This window comes from Salmo salar, chromosome 22, assembly GCF_965601325.2.
Source record: "Salmo salar chromosome 22, fSalSal1, whole genome shotgun sequence".
Classification (NCBI taxonomy): Eukaryota; Metazoa; Chordata; class Actinopteri; order Salmoniformes; family Salmonidae; genus Salmo; species Salmo salar.
The window spans coordinates 32,287,568-32,305,000 of record NC_138312.1 but is presented as its reverse complement, the minus strand read 5'-3'; the positions used below and the strand labels follow the sequence as shown (position 1 = coordinate 32,305,000).

Sequence of the window (17,433 nt, the reverse complement as noted above, 5' to 3'; positions counted from 1 at the left end):
TCTCCCCTGTCTCTCACACTCTCTCTCTCCCCTGTCTCTCACACTCTCTCTCTCCCCTGTTCTCTCTCTCTCTCTCTCTCTCCCCTGTCTCTCACACTCTCTCTCTCCCCTGTTCTCTTGCTCTCTCTCTCCCCTGTTCTCTATCTCTATCTCTCTCTCTCTCTCTCCTCTCTCTCTCTCTCTCTCTCTCTCTCTCTCTCTCCCCTGTTCTCTCGCTCTCTCTCTCTCTCTCTCTCTCTCTCCCCTGTCTCTCACACTCTCTCTCTCCCCTGTTCTCTCTCTCTCTCTCTCTCTCTCTCTCTCTCTCTCTCTCTCTCTCCCTGTCTCTCACACTCTCTCTCTCCCCTGTTCTCTCTCTCTCTCTCCCCTGTCTCTCACACTCTCTCTCTCCCCTGTTCTCTTGCTCTCTCTCTCTCCCCTGTTCTCTATCTCTATCTCTCTCTCGCTCCCACTCTCCTGTTCTCCCTCTCCCCTGTTCTCTCTCTCTCTCCCCGTTTTCTCTCTCCCCCCTTCCTTTTCTCTCTCTTTCTCTCCCTCTCCCGTGTTTTCTCTCCGTCTCTCTCTCTCTCTCTCTCTCTCTCTCTCCCTTTTCACTGCTGCTCATCCTGCTGCTGAATCTCATACTTTTTCTCAGGCCCATTTTACATGAGTTTCAGGCTGGTTCAGTTCGCTAACAGCAAAGCCGCTTCTCACGTTTGCCATTAATCTGCATGGACACAGCTCTTTTAGGCTTCAGAGGCTGTTATAAAATCAGTTAGTTAGTCTCAGATGAGAAGATGGGTCATGTCATGTGGCTTCAGAAGTTTAAATAGTGGTAGAGAAACATAATGAAGTAACTACTCCTCCTAGTGGCCATTGTTCATGTCAGACCGGTTTGTAATATCCCAGTGATTCTACTCTATGACATTGTTATAAGCACAGTCAGAGCAGTATATTACTGTAGTATATACAGATAACTGCCAAAATAATGGAACACTTGAGTAAATGAGGGATACAAAGTATATTGACAGCAGGTGCTTCCACACAGGTGTGGTTCCTGAGTTAATTAAACAATTAACATCCTTTCATGCTTAGGGTCATGTGTAAAATGCTGGGCAGGCCATTACTTTGGCTACCATGGCTATGCTGCCATAGTATGACAATGCCCCCATCCAAAGGGCACGAGTGGTCACTGAATGGTTTGATGAGCATGAAAATGATCTCCAGATCTCAATGTTTTCCACCACCATCAACAAAACACCAAATTATGGAATTTATTGTGGAAGAATGGTGTCGTATCCCTCCAATAGAGTTCCAGACACTTGTAGAATCTATGCCGAGGTGCATTGAAGCCGTTCTGGCTGACGGTGGTCCTGCGCCCTATAAAGACACTTTATGCTGGTGTTTCCTTTATTTTGGCAGTTACCTGTATCTCAGTATAAGGCTCTGAGCAAAAGGACGAGCAGCATCTAACGTGTAAGACAGATTCTGTATGCCTTCTGATGGAAAAAAACATTGTTGTGAATGATATGTTGCATATCATTTGTACTACATTTTCTGCTCTTACTGGAGTTGGTGGTTATTGATGCTTCTCTAAGCTCTCCTCCTGTGTGTCTGCCCCCTATAGGTGAGGTGGAGTCCGAGCTGCTGCACACCTACAGCCGTCTGGACCCGTACGACACCCTGATCCTGTGTGTCCGTCTGGCCGTGCTCACCGCTGTCACACTCACCGTCCCCATAGTGCTCTTCCCTGTGAGTAGCCTAGTTACCTCAGCACTAATGGTGTCTGGCTCAATGAAACTGTGTAAGTAAAGATGTACAGTGCATTCAGAAAGTATCCAGACCCCTTGTCTTTTTCCACATTTTTTACATCACAGCCTTATTCTAAAATGGATTGAAAAAATATATATTTCCTCATCAATCTACTCACAATACCCTATAATGACAAAGCAAAAACTGTTTTTTAGAAATTGTTGCAAATGTATTTAAAAAAAAACTACATATATATCACATTTACATAAGTATTCAGACTCATTACTTTGTTGAAGCACCTTTGGCAGCATTTACAGCCTTGAGTCTTCTTAGGTATGATGGACAATTGGTACACCTGTATTTGGGGAGTTTTTCCCATTCTTCTCTGCAGATCCTCTCAAGCTCTGTCAGGGTGGATGGGGAGCGTCGCTGCACAGCTATTTTCAGATCTCTCCAGAGATGTTCGATCGGGTTCAAGTCCAGGCTCTGGCTGGGCCACTCAAGGACATTCAGAGACTTGTCCCAAAGCCACTCCTGCGTTGTCTCGGCTGTGTGCTTAGGGTCGTTGTCCTGTTGGAAGGAGAACCTTCGGCCCAGTCTGAGGTCCTAAACACTCTGGAGCAGGTTTTCATCAAGGATCGCTTTGTACTTTGCTCCGTTAATCTTTCTCTTAATCATGACTTGTCTCCCAGTCCCTGCCACTGAAAAAATCATGTACTTTTTACTGAGGAGTAGCTTCTGTCTGGCCACTCTACCATAAAGGCCTGATTGGTGGAGTGCTGCAGAGATGGTTGTCCTTCTGGAAGGTTCTCCCATCTCTACAGAGGAAATCTGAGTGACCATTGCGTTCTTGGTCGCCTCCCTGACCAAGGCCCTTCTTCCCCGATTGCTCAGTTTGACCGGGCGGCCAGCTCTAGGAAGAGTCTTGGTGGTTCCAAACTTCATCAATTTAAGAATGATGGAGGCCACTGTGTTCTTGGGGACTTTCAATTCTGCAGAAATGTTTTGGTACCCTTCCCCAGATCTGTGCCTCGACACAATCCTGTCTCAGAGCTCTACGGACAATTCCTTCGACCTCATGACTTGGTTTTTGCTCTGAAATGCACTATCAACTGTCGGACCTCATATAGACAGGTGTGTGCCTTTCCTAATCATGTCCAACCAATTGAATTTACCACAGGTGGAAGCCACTCAAGTTGTAGAAACATCTCAAGGAGGATCATTGGAAACAGGATGCAACTGAGCTCAATTTCGAGTCTCATAGGTCTGAATACTTATGTAAATAAGGTATTTCTGTTTTTATTTGTAACATATTTGCTAAAATGTCTAAAAACCTGTTTTCACTTTGTCATTATGGGATACTGTGTGTACTTTGATGAGGAAACAATTTTAGAGTAAGGCTGTAACTTAACAAAATGTGGAAAAGGGGAAGGGGCCTGGATACTTTCCGAATGCACTGTATATTATGTTTACTTAAATTGTATGCACTGGCTGTCACTTTTGGTAAACACATCTGTTAAAAGGGCATATTATTATATTAAAGCAGTGGCTTTCTGCTCCTCTTTGATGAAAGGGTGTGTCTGTGAATAAGAATAGTGTTGTGACTGTGCTTTTCTCATGTTCTCGTCAGGTAAGGAGAGCCATCCAGCAGTTGTTTTTCCCCAACAAGACATTCTACTGGCCCCGCCACATTGCCATCGCTTTCACCCTGCTCACTCTCATCAACATGCTGGTCATCTTCGCGCCTAACATCCTGGGCATCTTCGGCATCATTGGTAGGAATTTAAAAATGCACATCTCTAGAAACTATTTCTTTCGACGCAAGGCTACCTGAAATTGGACCTCGTTGGATAGAAAAGGGCACAACTGCCTATGAGCGAAAGCTTAGGAATGAATGAAGATGATTTGTAAAAAATGTAAACGTTTGGTACTAAGGATTTGTGATTTGTCGAGGTAAGACATTGATTTATATAATATACAGTAGTATGCATAATTTAAATTTGTGCCAAAATGTAAAACAATTAGTAACTTTACTTCAGGAATATACTTTTTAATTCAGACCCTTTTGGAATAAAGCAGTCTAATCTTCTGCACTGTCGTCATGACTTTACTAAGAGGAAATGTAATTGTACAGACAGACAGAGATCTAGTTGCTCTCAGCTACTTTACAGTAAACCAAGTGCCCTCACAGTTTAATGATCATAGCATCTTTCATTTCACCCTAGACCCTTTGATCCCCCTATGCATTAAATCCTCAATGACGGATTTGGAGACATTTTAGGGGAAAGCTCTTAAATCACCTCAGGAATGCATACTATAAACCTTAATCAAAGTCTTGTGATCGTTATGCAACTGAAACGTGCAATCATTTCCTCAAGGATTATAATGCCTTAGTTTTAGCATCTTATTATCCCCACTCTGAGTAGTTTAATTCGTATTTTTGAGTGAACAGTAATCTGTTGTGTTTAACACTAAGTTTAAGACTTTCCATGCCAATAAAGCCTTTTGAATTTTATTTATTTAGTTTCTGCTGGTGTCATTCTGACAGTCAGGGAGACAAAGGACACTTTTTGGGGACTTTCGTGACATCGCTAGGCTACCTCCTCGCTGTTAAATTGCACTCTTGTTATTCTACAGTTCTGTGGAGCTCATTGTTTGACACGATGGCTAAAGAGTGTCTTTGTCCTCTCCTCGCTCAGGTGCCACATCTGCCCCCTGCCTCATCTTCATCTTCCCTGCTGTTTTCTACATCCGCATCGTACCCGAAGAGGAGGAGCCCATGCGCTCCACCCCCAAAATCCTGGTGAGCGATGTCCCCTAGCGCCCCCTACAGTGCTAAAGACTACTGTCATGTCTTACTGGAACTCATTACTGTTAACTGTTGGTTTTTAAAGATAATGTATTTTTTACACACATTATATTTAACTAGGCAAGTCAGTTAAGAACAAATTCTTATTTACAATGACGGCCTACCCCGGCCAAACCCTAACGATGCTGGGCCAATTGTGTGCCGCCCTATGGGACTCCCAATCACGGCCGGTTGTGATACAGCCTGGAATCGAACCAGGGTCTGTAGTGATGCCTTTAGCACTGAGATGCAGTGCCTCAGACTGCTGCGTCACTCGGGAGCCCACATGACATATATTTTTCCGGGTCTGTTTAGTATGGGCATGTAAACAATTAAGCATAAGTGCACATAATAGAATATAACATAATAGAATATAACATAATAGAATATAACATAATAGAATATAATAATAGAATATAACATAATAGAATATAATATAATGGAATATAACATAATATAACATAATATAACATAATAGAATATAACATAATAGAATATAACAATAGAATATAACATAATAGAATATAACATAATAGAATTTAACATAATAGAATAGAATATAACAATACAATATAACAATAGAATATAACATAATAGAATATAATATAATGGAATTTAAAACCTGTTAGGGCTAGGGGGCAGTATTGACACGGCTGGATAAAAAACATACCCGATTTAATCTGGTTACCACTCCTACCCAGTAACTAGAATATGCATACACTTATTACATATGGATAGAAAACACCCTAAAGTTTCTAAAACTGTTTGAATGGTGTCTGTGAGTATAACAGAACTCAAATGGCAGGTCAAAACCTGAGAGATTCCTTTACAGGAAGTGGCCTGTCTGACCATTTCTTGAACTTCTTTTCCATCTCTATCTTTTACTAAGGATCTCTGCTCTAACGTGACACTTCCTACGTCGTCCATAGGCGCTCAGAGCCCGGGAAAAAACAGAATGTCGTCATCCCAGCCCCAGGCTGAAACACATTATCGCCTTTCTCAAGTGGCCGATCAAGGGACTCTGGGCTTAGGCGCGTGACCCGACCGCCCCCGCCTTTGTGATTTTTTCCTCTGTTTGCCGAAAAGGAGATTCCCTGTCGGAATATTATCGCTTTTCTACGAGAAAAATGGCGTAAAAATTGATTTTAAACAGCGGTTGACATGCTTCGAAGTACGGTAATGGAATATTTAGAATTTTTTTGTCACGAATTGCGCCATGCGCGCGACACCTTCTTTACCATTTCGGATAGTGTCTGGAACGCACGAACAAAACGCCGCTATTCGGATATAACGATGGATTATTTTGGACCAAACCAACATTTGTTATTGAAGTAGCAGTCCTGGGAGTGCATTCTGACGAAGACAACAAAAGGTAATCAAACTTTTATAATAGTAAATATGATTATGGTGAGTGCTAAACTTGCCGGGTGTCTAAATAGCTAGCCCGTGATGCCTGGGCTATGTACTTAGAATATTGCAAAATGTGCTTTCACCAAAAAGCTATTTTAAAATCGGACATATCGAGTGCATAGAGGAGGTCTGTATCTATAATTCTTAAAATAATTGTTATGCTTTTTGTGAACGTTTATCGTGAGTAATTTAGTAAAATGTTAGCGAATTCCCCGGAAGTTTGCGGGGGGTATGCTAGTTCTGAACGTCACATGCTAATGTAAAAAGCTGGTTTTTGATATAAATATGAACTTGATTGAACAAAACATGCATGTATTGTATAACATAATGTCCTAGGGTTGTCATCTGATGAAGATCATCAAAGGTGAGTGCTGCATTTAGCTGTCTTCTGGGTTTTGGTGACATTATATGCTAGCTTGAAAAATGGGTGTCTGATTATTTCTGGCTTGGTACTCTGCTGACATAATCTAATGTTTTGCTTTCGTTGTAAAGCCTTTTTGAAATCGGACAGTGTGGTTAGATTAACGAGAGTCTTGTCTTTAAATAGCTGTAAAATAGTCATATGTTTGAGAAATTGAAGTAATAGGATTTTTAAGGTTTTGAAAATCGCGCCACAGGCTTCAAGTGGCTGTTACGTAGGTGGGACGAATTCGTCACGCCTAGCCCATAGAGGATAACAATAGAATATAACAAAAGAATATAACATAATAGAATATAACGTAATAGAATATAACATAATATAATATAACATAATATAATATAACATAATATAACATAATAGAATATAACATAATAGAATATAACAATAGAATATAACATAATAGAATTTAACATAATAGAATAGAATAGAATATAACAATACAATATAACATAATAGAATATAATATAACATAAGAGAATATAACATAATAGAATATAACAATAGAATATAACAATAGAATATAACATACTAGAATATAACATAATAGAATATGACATAATATAACATAATATAATATAACCTCTTACATCTAGATGTTCCGCTAGCGGAACACCGCTCCAATATCCAATGATAAGGCGTGGCGCGAATTACAAACTTCAATTTTTCAAACATATGACTATTTTACACCATTTTAAAGACAAGACTCTCCTTTATCTAACCACATTGTCCGATTTCAAAAAGGCTTTACAACGAAAGCAAAACATTAGATTATGTCAGGAGAGTACCCAGCCAGAAATAATCACACACCCATTTTTCAAGCTAGCATATAATGTCACAAAAACTAAAACCACAGCTAAATGCAGCACTCACCTTTGATGATCTTCATCAGATGACACTCCTAGGACATTATGTTATACAATACATGCATGTTCTGTTCAATCAAGTTCATATCTATATCAAAAACCAGCTTTTTACATTAGCATGTGATGTTCAGAACTAGCATACCCACCGAACACTTCCGGTGAATTTACTAAATTACTCACGATAAACGTTCACAAAAAACATAACAATTATTTTAAGAATTATAGATACAGAACTCCTTTATGCAATCGCTATGTCCGATTTTAAAATAGCTTTTCGGTGAAAGCACATTTTGCAATATTCTGAGTAGATAGCCCGGCCATCATGGCTAGCTATTTTGACACCCACCAAGTTTGGCACTCACCAAACTTAGATTTACTATAAGAAAAATTGGATTACCTTTGCTGTTCTTCGTCAGAATGCACTCCCAGGACTTCTACTTCAACAACAAATGTTGGTTTGGTTCCAAATAATCCATAGTTATATCCAAATAGCTGCGTTTGTTCTTGCGTTCAAGACACTATCCGAAGGGTGACGCGCCGGCGCGTATCGTGACAAAAAAATTCAAAATATTCCATTACCGTACTTCGAAGCATGTCAAACGATGTTTAAAATCAATTTTTATGCGATTTTTCTCGTAAAATAGCGATAATATTCCGACCGGGTGACGTTGTTTTCGTTCAAAGACTGAAAATGTAAAATGGACTCTTCACGTGCACGCGTGCGCCCCGTCTCATTGTTCTCAGATCGACCACTATCCAAATGCGCTACTGTTTTTCAGCCAGGGACTGCAGAGTCATCATTCAATGTTGTGGCGCCTTCTGAGAGCCTATGGGAGTCTTAGAAAATGTCACGTTACAGCAGAGATCCTCTGTTTTCGATAAAGAGGCTATAGAAGGCCAAGAAATGGTCAGAGAGGGCACTCACTTCCAGTTTAGAATCTTCTCAGGTTTTGGCCTGCCATATGAGTTCTGTTATACTCACAGACACCATTCAAACAGTTTTAGAAACTTTAGGGTGTTTTCTATCCAAATCAAACAATTATATGCATATTCTAGTTTCTGGGCAGGAGTAATAACCAGATTAAATCGGGTACGTTTTTTATCCAGCCGTGAAAATACTGCCCCCTATCCTAAACAGGATAACATAATATAATATAACATAATAGAATATAACATAATAGAATATAACATGATAGATTATAACATACTAGAATATAACATAATAGAATATAACATAATATAACATAATAGAATATAACATAATAGAATATAACATAATATAATATAACATAATATAATATAACATAATATAACATAATATAACATAATAGAATATAATATAATAGATTATAACATAATAGAATATAACATACTAGAATATAACATACTGGAATATAACATAATAGAATATAATAGAATATAACTTAATAGAATATACCATAATATGAGTATAATAGAATAGAATAGAATATAACATAATAGAATATAACATAATAGAATAGAATAGAATAGAATAGATTATAACATACTAGAATATAGCATAATAGAATATAACATAATATAACATAATAGAATATAACAATAGAATATAACATAATAGAATAGAATATAACATAATAGAATAGAATATAACATAATATAACATACTAGAATATAACATAATATAACATAATAGAATATAACATAATAGAATATAACATAATATAATATAATATAACATAATAGATTATAATATACTAGAATATAACATAATAGAATATAACATAATAGAATAGAATATAACATCATAGAATAGAATATAACATAATATAACATACTAGAATATAACATAATATAACATAATAGAATATAACATAATAGAATATAACATAATATAATAGAATAGAATATAACATAATAGATTATAATATACTAGAATATAACATAATAGAATATAACATAATAGAATAGAATATAACATAATAGATTATAACATACTAAAATATAACATACTGGAATATAACATAATATAACATAATAGAATATAACATAATAGGAATTTGACTTTGAGCTTTCAATTAGATTAGAATAACTACAGAGAGTGTGCCTGGAGATTATCTGCTGAAACAATGTTTGAATTGCTAAATGTAGACGATGCAGAGCAGATTCATTTTATTCACTCATCCATTCACAATCCTTTCGGTATATTTGTTGAGTGAGTAATGCAGTTTTAATGTCATGCCACTCTAATATCATAATTACAATTCAGAAATGTTTACACAAGCCCTAGACTACAATAATAATGATTTAATAGCTTTGAGTGCATTAAGGCTGAAACTCAGTGTCAGAGTCATCAACTGTGTGCATTACCTCTCACATCCTTCCTCACTCTCTCTCCTCTACTCTCTCTCTCTCCCTCTCTCCCCCCTCTCTCTCTTTCTCTCTTTCTCTCCCTCCCTCTTTCTCACTGTCTCTCTCTCCCTCTCATCTACCTCTCTCTCGCAGGCTGCCTGCTTCGCTGGAATAGGCTTCCTGTTTATGATAATGAGCCTGAGCTTTATCCTCATTGATTGGACGTCGGGGAGTAGCAAAGCCAGCAGCGGTCACTAGACTGCTTCTACCGTCTTCAGTTTTTATATTGTAAATCTAGACCTGTATGGTATTTTCTCTGTGTTTTCATGGATCATATTTTGTAGAGGATGTACTATCTCTTCCTCCAGAAAGAGTGTGCCTATGTCTAGAGATGGGGAGTTCAGTCTTCTGGAGGTTTCTGCTCCCCGCTGGAAGAAGATAGTGCATTCGAAACAAATGTAAAGTCAAGCTGGCTCACTGAATCTGCCACCACCTCCCATTCCAGCCCTGCCACCAGACCAGACCAGACCCATAACCCATGACCCTATAAACCTGTACTCTGTGAATCACAGCAAGAATCTAACTGCCACACTTTAGTCTAGACAACCACGTAGCTTTCTTCAACAGTAGGGGAGAAGAAGGCACAACAGATTGTTGGGGGCTGGACAGTTATTTTATATTTGTAGCCAAAGTCTACTGTATTAAGTTATTCATGAAATTAGGTAATGGCAAGATTCTGTACAATAGCTGAGGAAATGTGGCATTAAAAGCTATTGGACAGTGGCATCATCCAGTGACCCGTGCTGCTGTTGTCACCCTGGTGGCCAGGTGTCGTCCTTCTAGACGCTCGGCTTCAGTCCTCACAGATATCAGAGGATGGAACCATACAACTGATATGCAACTGTACAGTGTATACAGTGTGTATAGAGTAGGTTGACTCTACCATTACAATACAGTATGATATATATATACAGAGAGATTTATTTTTTTATAATTTTTATTTGATAAAGGGTATAATATGGACCTTTTGAGTCTATCCTCAGCAACAGTATCAAGGCTATCATATCACATTGGTGTGTCTCTTTGATACGTGCGCTGAACCATATCAGAATAGCTTTTTCATGGTTCGAGGAGCAACTCTGATGTCTAAAATTGAAGGAATGCCTGGCTATAATCTGTCCACTCAGTATGAGGGTCTATTTTAGAGGTGGAGGTGATCGTTAACTTGGTCCTGGATTGGTGGGGGTGTATATCTCTGCATTGTCATGTTTTGATCATTTGAGCACTCACTAGGACCAGTGTCCTTAGTGGCAGAGGATGCTCTCTACCTGGGTTTGTTGTTGTGTTGTTTCTGAACATTTACTGAACGTAATCAGAGATAACCCAAAAATATAAAGAAAACTCACGGGGTCAATTCATTACGTGGAGAATCAAGGATGACGTGTGTAAATATGGTTATTTCCAGGACAAGCTTGTTTTTTTCCCTAACTAAAGTTCAGTCTAGTGACATGGTGCCATGATAAGCACACAATGTGGTATCAATGCCTCTCTAACATCCCTGCAAAGTAGGTGGTTAGTTATTGCACTTTCAGCTGATATGTACAACTTCTTCCTATAGCCATTAATCAATTGAAATGCAAACAATTTATTTGTAAGATACTCATACGTTTTATAGATATGATTTTAAGGGACAACCCTTTATAATACAAATTACAATCTCTGAAAAATCTGAAAGTCTAAATCCTAAATAAATTGTATAATCCTATGTATGTCACATTACAAAACAATATGTATTTAAGGTCTAACATGGTACAAAGACATTTCCTCCAACTACTTGAAGCTCTTTCTCTCCTGTTCTGTGTCTGCATAGTGTTTAGCAGCCCTGCAGTGATTTAAGTGTGAACATGGTGTGTGAACATGGTGTGTACATGGTGTGTGAACATGGTGTGTACATGGTGTATGAACATGGTGTGTACATGGTGTATGAACATGGTGTGTACATGGTGTATGAACATGGTGTGTACATGGTGTATGAACACGGTGTGTACATGGTGTATGAACATGGTGTGTACATGGTGTATGAACATGGTGTGTACATGGTGTATGAACATGGTGTGTGATCATGCTGTGAGTCTGTTTGTCTGCTCCAGTATGGAGCGAACACAATTATGTACAGTGGATGTACTGTAAGGATTGTTAGTGTGTCTGTGTTGTTGAAATGAAACATGGCTCTACTGTATTTTAATTGTGGTACTTACTTATACACTATTGTATTGTGAAACGATCAATGGATACATGAACCATAAGTGTAATGTGTAAATCGTAGGCTTATAAATCCCATTGACTCTTACCAAATTAGTCAAATAACATTTAAAAGCCTGACTATGAACCTTTCATAATCTCAGACTACTCTGCTGTCAGGTATGAGTGGAATAGTATTTCTGGTCAGTTTCTAAACATCCCTGTAGCTGCTTTTGGGGACTGTCTGCCAACTCTTGCAGGTATTGAGCAGGTTTGATAAAGTAGTCAGATGGAATGTCCCCTGTCTCTCTCTGTTGTTTTCCTTGTGATGAAGTTACAGATTCCACACTACAGTGAGTGCTGTAATTTTGTATATGAGTATTGTATCATTGTTATGTCAAACCTGGTTGTAAAGCGCAACAAACTCCTCTCTCAATCAATCATTAATACATGTTTCCTTAGAGAATACCCAGTCTGCATGAGCCAGTATACAGTACATCAGGATCAGCCAGCTCTGCTCTCTCTATCTATTACTCATTTAGTTAATAGTTTAATGGATTCATTTGTTTTTATTTTAATAAAGATCAATGTTTAAAGTTATATTTTAACAACATGTTTGTGTTATTCTGATTTCATATACAACTGGTATGTTATTCTCTGACAGATCAGCCCTTACACATACCATGTGTACCACCAGAGGGAGACATTGTGAAAGTGTCTGACATGATATCTGACTGTCTGGTAACGCTCCTTATACAGTTCTCTCATTTCCTTGTGTGATTTAATGAAATTGGTATAGTTCATGAAATATCGACTTCAACCAGCATTTCTAAATAATGTATATAAATGTAAACCCTTTATATTCAATATGCATATCTAGTTTGTATAATGTAAAAAGCAAGTACTGTAGTTTTAGTCTGATCATTAAAAAGAGAAATGTAATCATTTTTAAAGTGCTTTTAAACTATTTGCCCTTCAATTTATGTCTTTATTTTATTGTTTCTCAATATATTTGAATACATTGCTGGCATTTATTGTACTGTAAACAATGTTGCAATAAAAACAATAAAATAACATTATTTTTTGATTTTTCATCATCATGATTTTGGAACTTCTAAATCCGTCCTATTACACCAAATCTGTCCCTCACTATGGCACTATGTACAAAAAAGGTATAATACACATATTGTTTCATACTGTGCATGCCAATCATTTCCTAGTTGTTCATCAAACAGACACACACATTCTATCCCATCACCTCTATTTTAAGCAGTGCAATTTACCACTGTCAGGCTGATTGCTAACCCTAATGACGCTGGGCCAATTGTGAGCCACCCTATGGCACTGCCAATCACGGGCGGTTGTGATACAGCCTGGAATCGAGCTAGGGTCCGTAGTGACGCCTCTAGCACTGAGATGCAGTGCCTTAGACCGCTGTCCCACTCGGGAGCCCCATTCAGATTATGTTTTTAAATTCAGTTCTCTGGTACTTTGCCAGCCAGGAAAGGTAGAGAATAACAGATAGAATGAAAGGCTCTCTGTGGTAAAAAGGCTCTCTGTGGTTGGCGGTTTCTGAAGCCAATGTAGCATGCTGAATTTTTTGTGTTCCTATGAATTTGTCTCTAGCGTTTGAACCGTTTTGGCTATAAGCTATTCCTGAACGTTTAGACTCTCTAGAACATGGACGTGCCTTCTGTTCCCCTCAAAGGCTGCGCAGGACATGTTAAAAGGGAGTGTCACAAAAAAGCGCAATTTGGCCCCCATAAGAAAATAGTTGAATAGGCCTGTCATCACTCCCTATTTAATCTTGCTCTTGTGACTGACTGGGTTCGAACCAGGTCTCCTGCATGTCACAGCACCAATATAACTACCTGGGTTCGAAATCAGGCCTACTGCACAACAGTAACAGTTTCTGTGGCAAACAAAGCAGACAGATTTGTGCACCCCATTTAATGAAAGTGCAACAGAGGTGGTTTGGTGATCCAAGCACTCGTGTTCCAGAGAGTCTAAGAATACAGCCAAATTCATAGGAAGAAAATAAATGAAACATGCCACATTGGCTTCAGAAATCAAATCAATCATTAGGGTTATGTCAGGAGGAAGTTGGTGAAGAGCAGCCTCAGATATCAGCCTTAAGTATATATTTAGCGTACACATGAATCGCGGCAAAACAAATGTTTTGTGTAATGATGTAGGCTAATCTTTATAGTTGCTGTCATATCGTAGTTCCAAAAAAAAGAACACTACTTGACTGCCTGTCTGTCTCCTGAGCCGCTTAACCAATGTTTGCTATGATGATGAAAAAATAACATTCAATCACTAACTAGAACGCGTGTCTGTGGGCTTGTTCGACATTGCAGCCGACAGTGCAGGCGCGCCACTAACTGATCTACAAATAACCTTGCATCATAAATAATGACTTATTAGTATTTGTAGATCAGTCAGTCAGTCATAATTTAGCCATGATACATCACAGTTGTGATGCTCTCGTACACAGCCTGTGTCTTGCCGTGTTCCACATCTGGGCAGCTGAACATGCTAGGCAGCCGAGCGTGTATCCGGACCAGTGAAAAGAGTTTGACAATGGGTCTTTTTTTTGCATTGCCCGGTGCCATAGTTATGCCATATGCTGATATCATGGTGAGAGTAAATAGCTGCATGTAACTCAGCAGCTGAGAAGAACATGAAATCACTAGACTGCCTGTTTATGTTTGCAATACTGACAACTACGTTTGTACCAACATATTGATAGTGTATTTTGTGTAAAACATGTACATAGCTGCATGTAGCCTACTCCCCACCTAAAAAAAAGAAAAAAAGCAGAGCACTCAGCACAGCAGCTACCTAGACAGTGGAGTGGGCACTCAGCTATATAAGAAAAATCCTGCACATGGGTAGAAATATCCATATTGGGATACAGAAACTCTCTATCAGTAGCCACTCCATATATTCAATATAAGGTACAATCATTACCGCACTTTGAAATGTAGGTGGGGGCAATGTGCTGGCGGGGATTCATTAGCATATGTGGGGGCATGGTCTAAAATATGTTGTATTTCTGCCAACCATTAATGAAAGTGTTGTACCACTTTAAGTGGTTTTATCATTATGTTGATGAAGGTTGACCAACTCGTTTGTCCACTCCAGTTCTACAATTGTTGTAAAAGCTTGTGACAATCAAGAGCTGCACTGTTAAGAGGTTACTGTGCCTTTTCCAGTAACTTAATAGCAGTTGGCGACAGGAAGTTCCTGGTTATTTTTCAATAAGTTACTGTCAGCTTGCTGCAACTAATTATTGTAAAATTCACAGTAACTTACTGTGGCTGATCTCTGTCACACACACTGACCTGATGGTGTGGCAGAAAGGTCAGTTTGCTGACAACCAAGAGGTTGAGGCCAAGTCTGGCAAAGAATGCTTAGTAGTTGTCAACTAATATTAAGCTATCTTGTAATCAGAAATGTTCAGTGAAAGTATAGTCAGTTCTGGCAGCTAGTTGCAAGTACAGTAACCCACTAGGCACACACTTGTTGAATTAACATTGTCTCCACATCATTTCAATGAAATTATGCTAAGCCAACGTGGAATAGACGTTGATTTGATGTCTGTGCCCAGTGGGAAGTTACTAGCACTTACTGGCTATTAAGTTACTGTGAATTTTACAAGAACTTACTGACAGCTGGTTGCCAGTTAGGTTAGATTAGTCTATAATTTTGATGTACAGCCAAAATGATTTTTTTGGCATGTAGTCTACTGTAATACATGTTTGTTCCTGTCAAATAGCGTTGGTTCCTGTCAGATGGCACAAACATTCTAATTTTAAACTTCACTTTTTGTTTCTAAAGATTTGTATGGCAGGAAAACCATTCAACAAAAGCATAAGAGAGCTCTGTTGTAAAGCAATGAACCATCATCAGACAGTGATAGATTTAGTGCATTCACACCTCTTGACTTTTTCCACATTTTGTTGCTACAGCCTGAATTTAAAATTGATTGTATTGTCATTGGCCTACACATAATAAAAATGAAACGCTGAAATGCCTTGCCTGGAAGGGCAGCTATTGGTAGATGGGTAAAAAAAAGAAAGCAGACACTGAATATCCCTTTGAGCATGGTGAAGTTATTAATTACACTTTGGACGGTGTATTAATACACTAACTCAGTTGCCGGAGAGGAAGGAAACCGCTCAGGAATTTCACCATGAGGCCAATGGTGATTTTAAAACAGTTACAGAGTTTAATGGCTGTGATTAGGAGAAAACAGTGTGGTTACTCCACTATACTAACCTAATTCACCGAGTGAAAAGAAGGAAACCTGTACAGAATAAAAATATTCCTAAACATGCATCCTGTTCGCAAAAAGGCACTAAAGTAATACTGCAACAGATATGGCAAAGAAATTAACTTTTTGTCCTGAATACAAAGTGTTATGTTTGGGGCAAATCCAATACAACACATTGCTGAGTACCACTCTCCATAATTTCAAGCATAGTGGAGGCTGCATGTTATGGGTATGCTTGTAATCGTTAAGGACTGTGGAGTTTTTCAGGTAAAAAATGTAATGGAATGGAGCTAAACACAGGCAAAATCCTAGAGGAAACCCTGGTTCAGTCTGCTTTACACCAGACACTGGGCGATTAAGTAACCTTTCAGCAGGACAATAACCTAAAACACAAGGCCAAATCTACACTGGATTTGCTTACCAAGAAGACAGTGAATGTTCCTGAGTGGTCGAGTTACAGTTTTCACTTAAACCCACTTGTAAATCTATGGCAAGACCAGAAAATGTTTGTCTAGTAATGATTAACCACCAATTTGACAGAACGTGAAGAATTTTGAAAAGAATATTGGGCTAATGTTACTCCATCCATTGAGACTTATAAACATACACAGAAAGACTCAGAAGTATTGACTCCGGAATGTGAATACTTATGTAAATGATATATTTCTGTATTTCATTTAAAATAAATTTGCCAACATGTTTTCAATTTGTCATTATGGGGTATTGTGTGTAGATGGGTGAGAAATAAAATGGATTTAATCCATTTTCAATTCAGGCTGTAACACAACAAAATGTGGAATAAGTCAAGGGGTATGAATACTTTCTGAAGGCACTGTATATCTGCACAAGATGTGTGTTTCCCTTATTCTGTCCAACTCTAATGTGTTCATTTCTATACTCCAGAAATGCTCAATACTGAAATGTAATTAACTTTGAAAAGGGGACTTGGGGATTAATGTGTACGCTGCTGTGTTTAAGCTGACATGACATGTCTGCTGACAACAAGCCAGCACAGGCACTTTGCCACCTCTGCTGAAGAGAGCTCATGAACTGTCATCTTTTGTCACTTCTAGGTTAGACTACTGCAATGCTCTACTTTCCGGCTACCTGGTTAAAAGCACTAAATAAACTTCAGTTAGTGCTAAACACGGCTGCTAGAATCTTGACTAGAACCCCCCAAAAATATCATATTACTCCAGTGCTAGCCTCTACACTGGCTTCCTGTTAAGGCAAGGGCTGATTTCAAGGTTTTACTGCTAACCTACAAAGCATTACATGGGCTTGCTCCTACCTATCTTTCCGATTTGGT

The 17,433-nt window shown here is 38.5% G+C and overlaps 1 protein-coding gene across 2 annotated transcripts in view; it reads left to right on the top strand.

Annotated features, from left to right (window-relative positions):
- LOC106583192 (sodium-coupled neutral amino acid transporter 3) overlaps positions 1-12,924 on the top strand; it is an 86,148-nt gene extending 73,224 nt beyond the window's left edge. For both annotated transcript variants that reach the window (XM_014167097.3, XM_014167098.3), the window contains 4 exons: positions 1,607-1,731; positions 3,362-3,506; positions 4,431-4,534; positions 9,758-12,924. In XM_014167097.3, coding sequence (XP_014022572.1) covers positions 1,607-1,731; positions 3,362-3,506; positions 4,431-4,534; positions 9,758-9,862 — 479 coding nt within the window. In that variant the 3' untranslated portion in view covers positions 9,863-12,924. The remainder of the gene's footprint in view (positions 1-1,606; positions 1,732-3,361; positions 3,507-4,430; positions 4,535-9,757) is intronic.
- Positions 12,925-17,433: the final 4,509 nt, after the last annotated feature.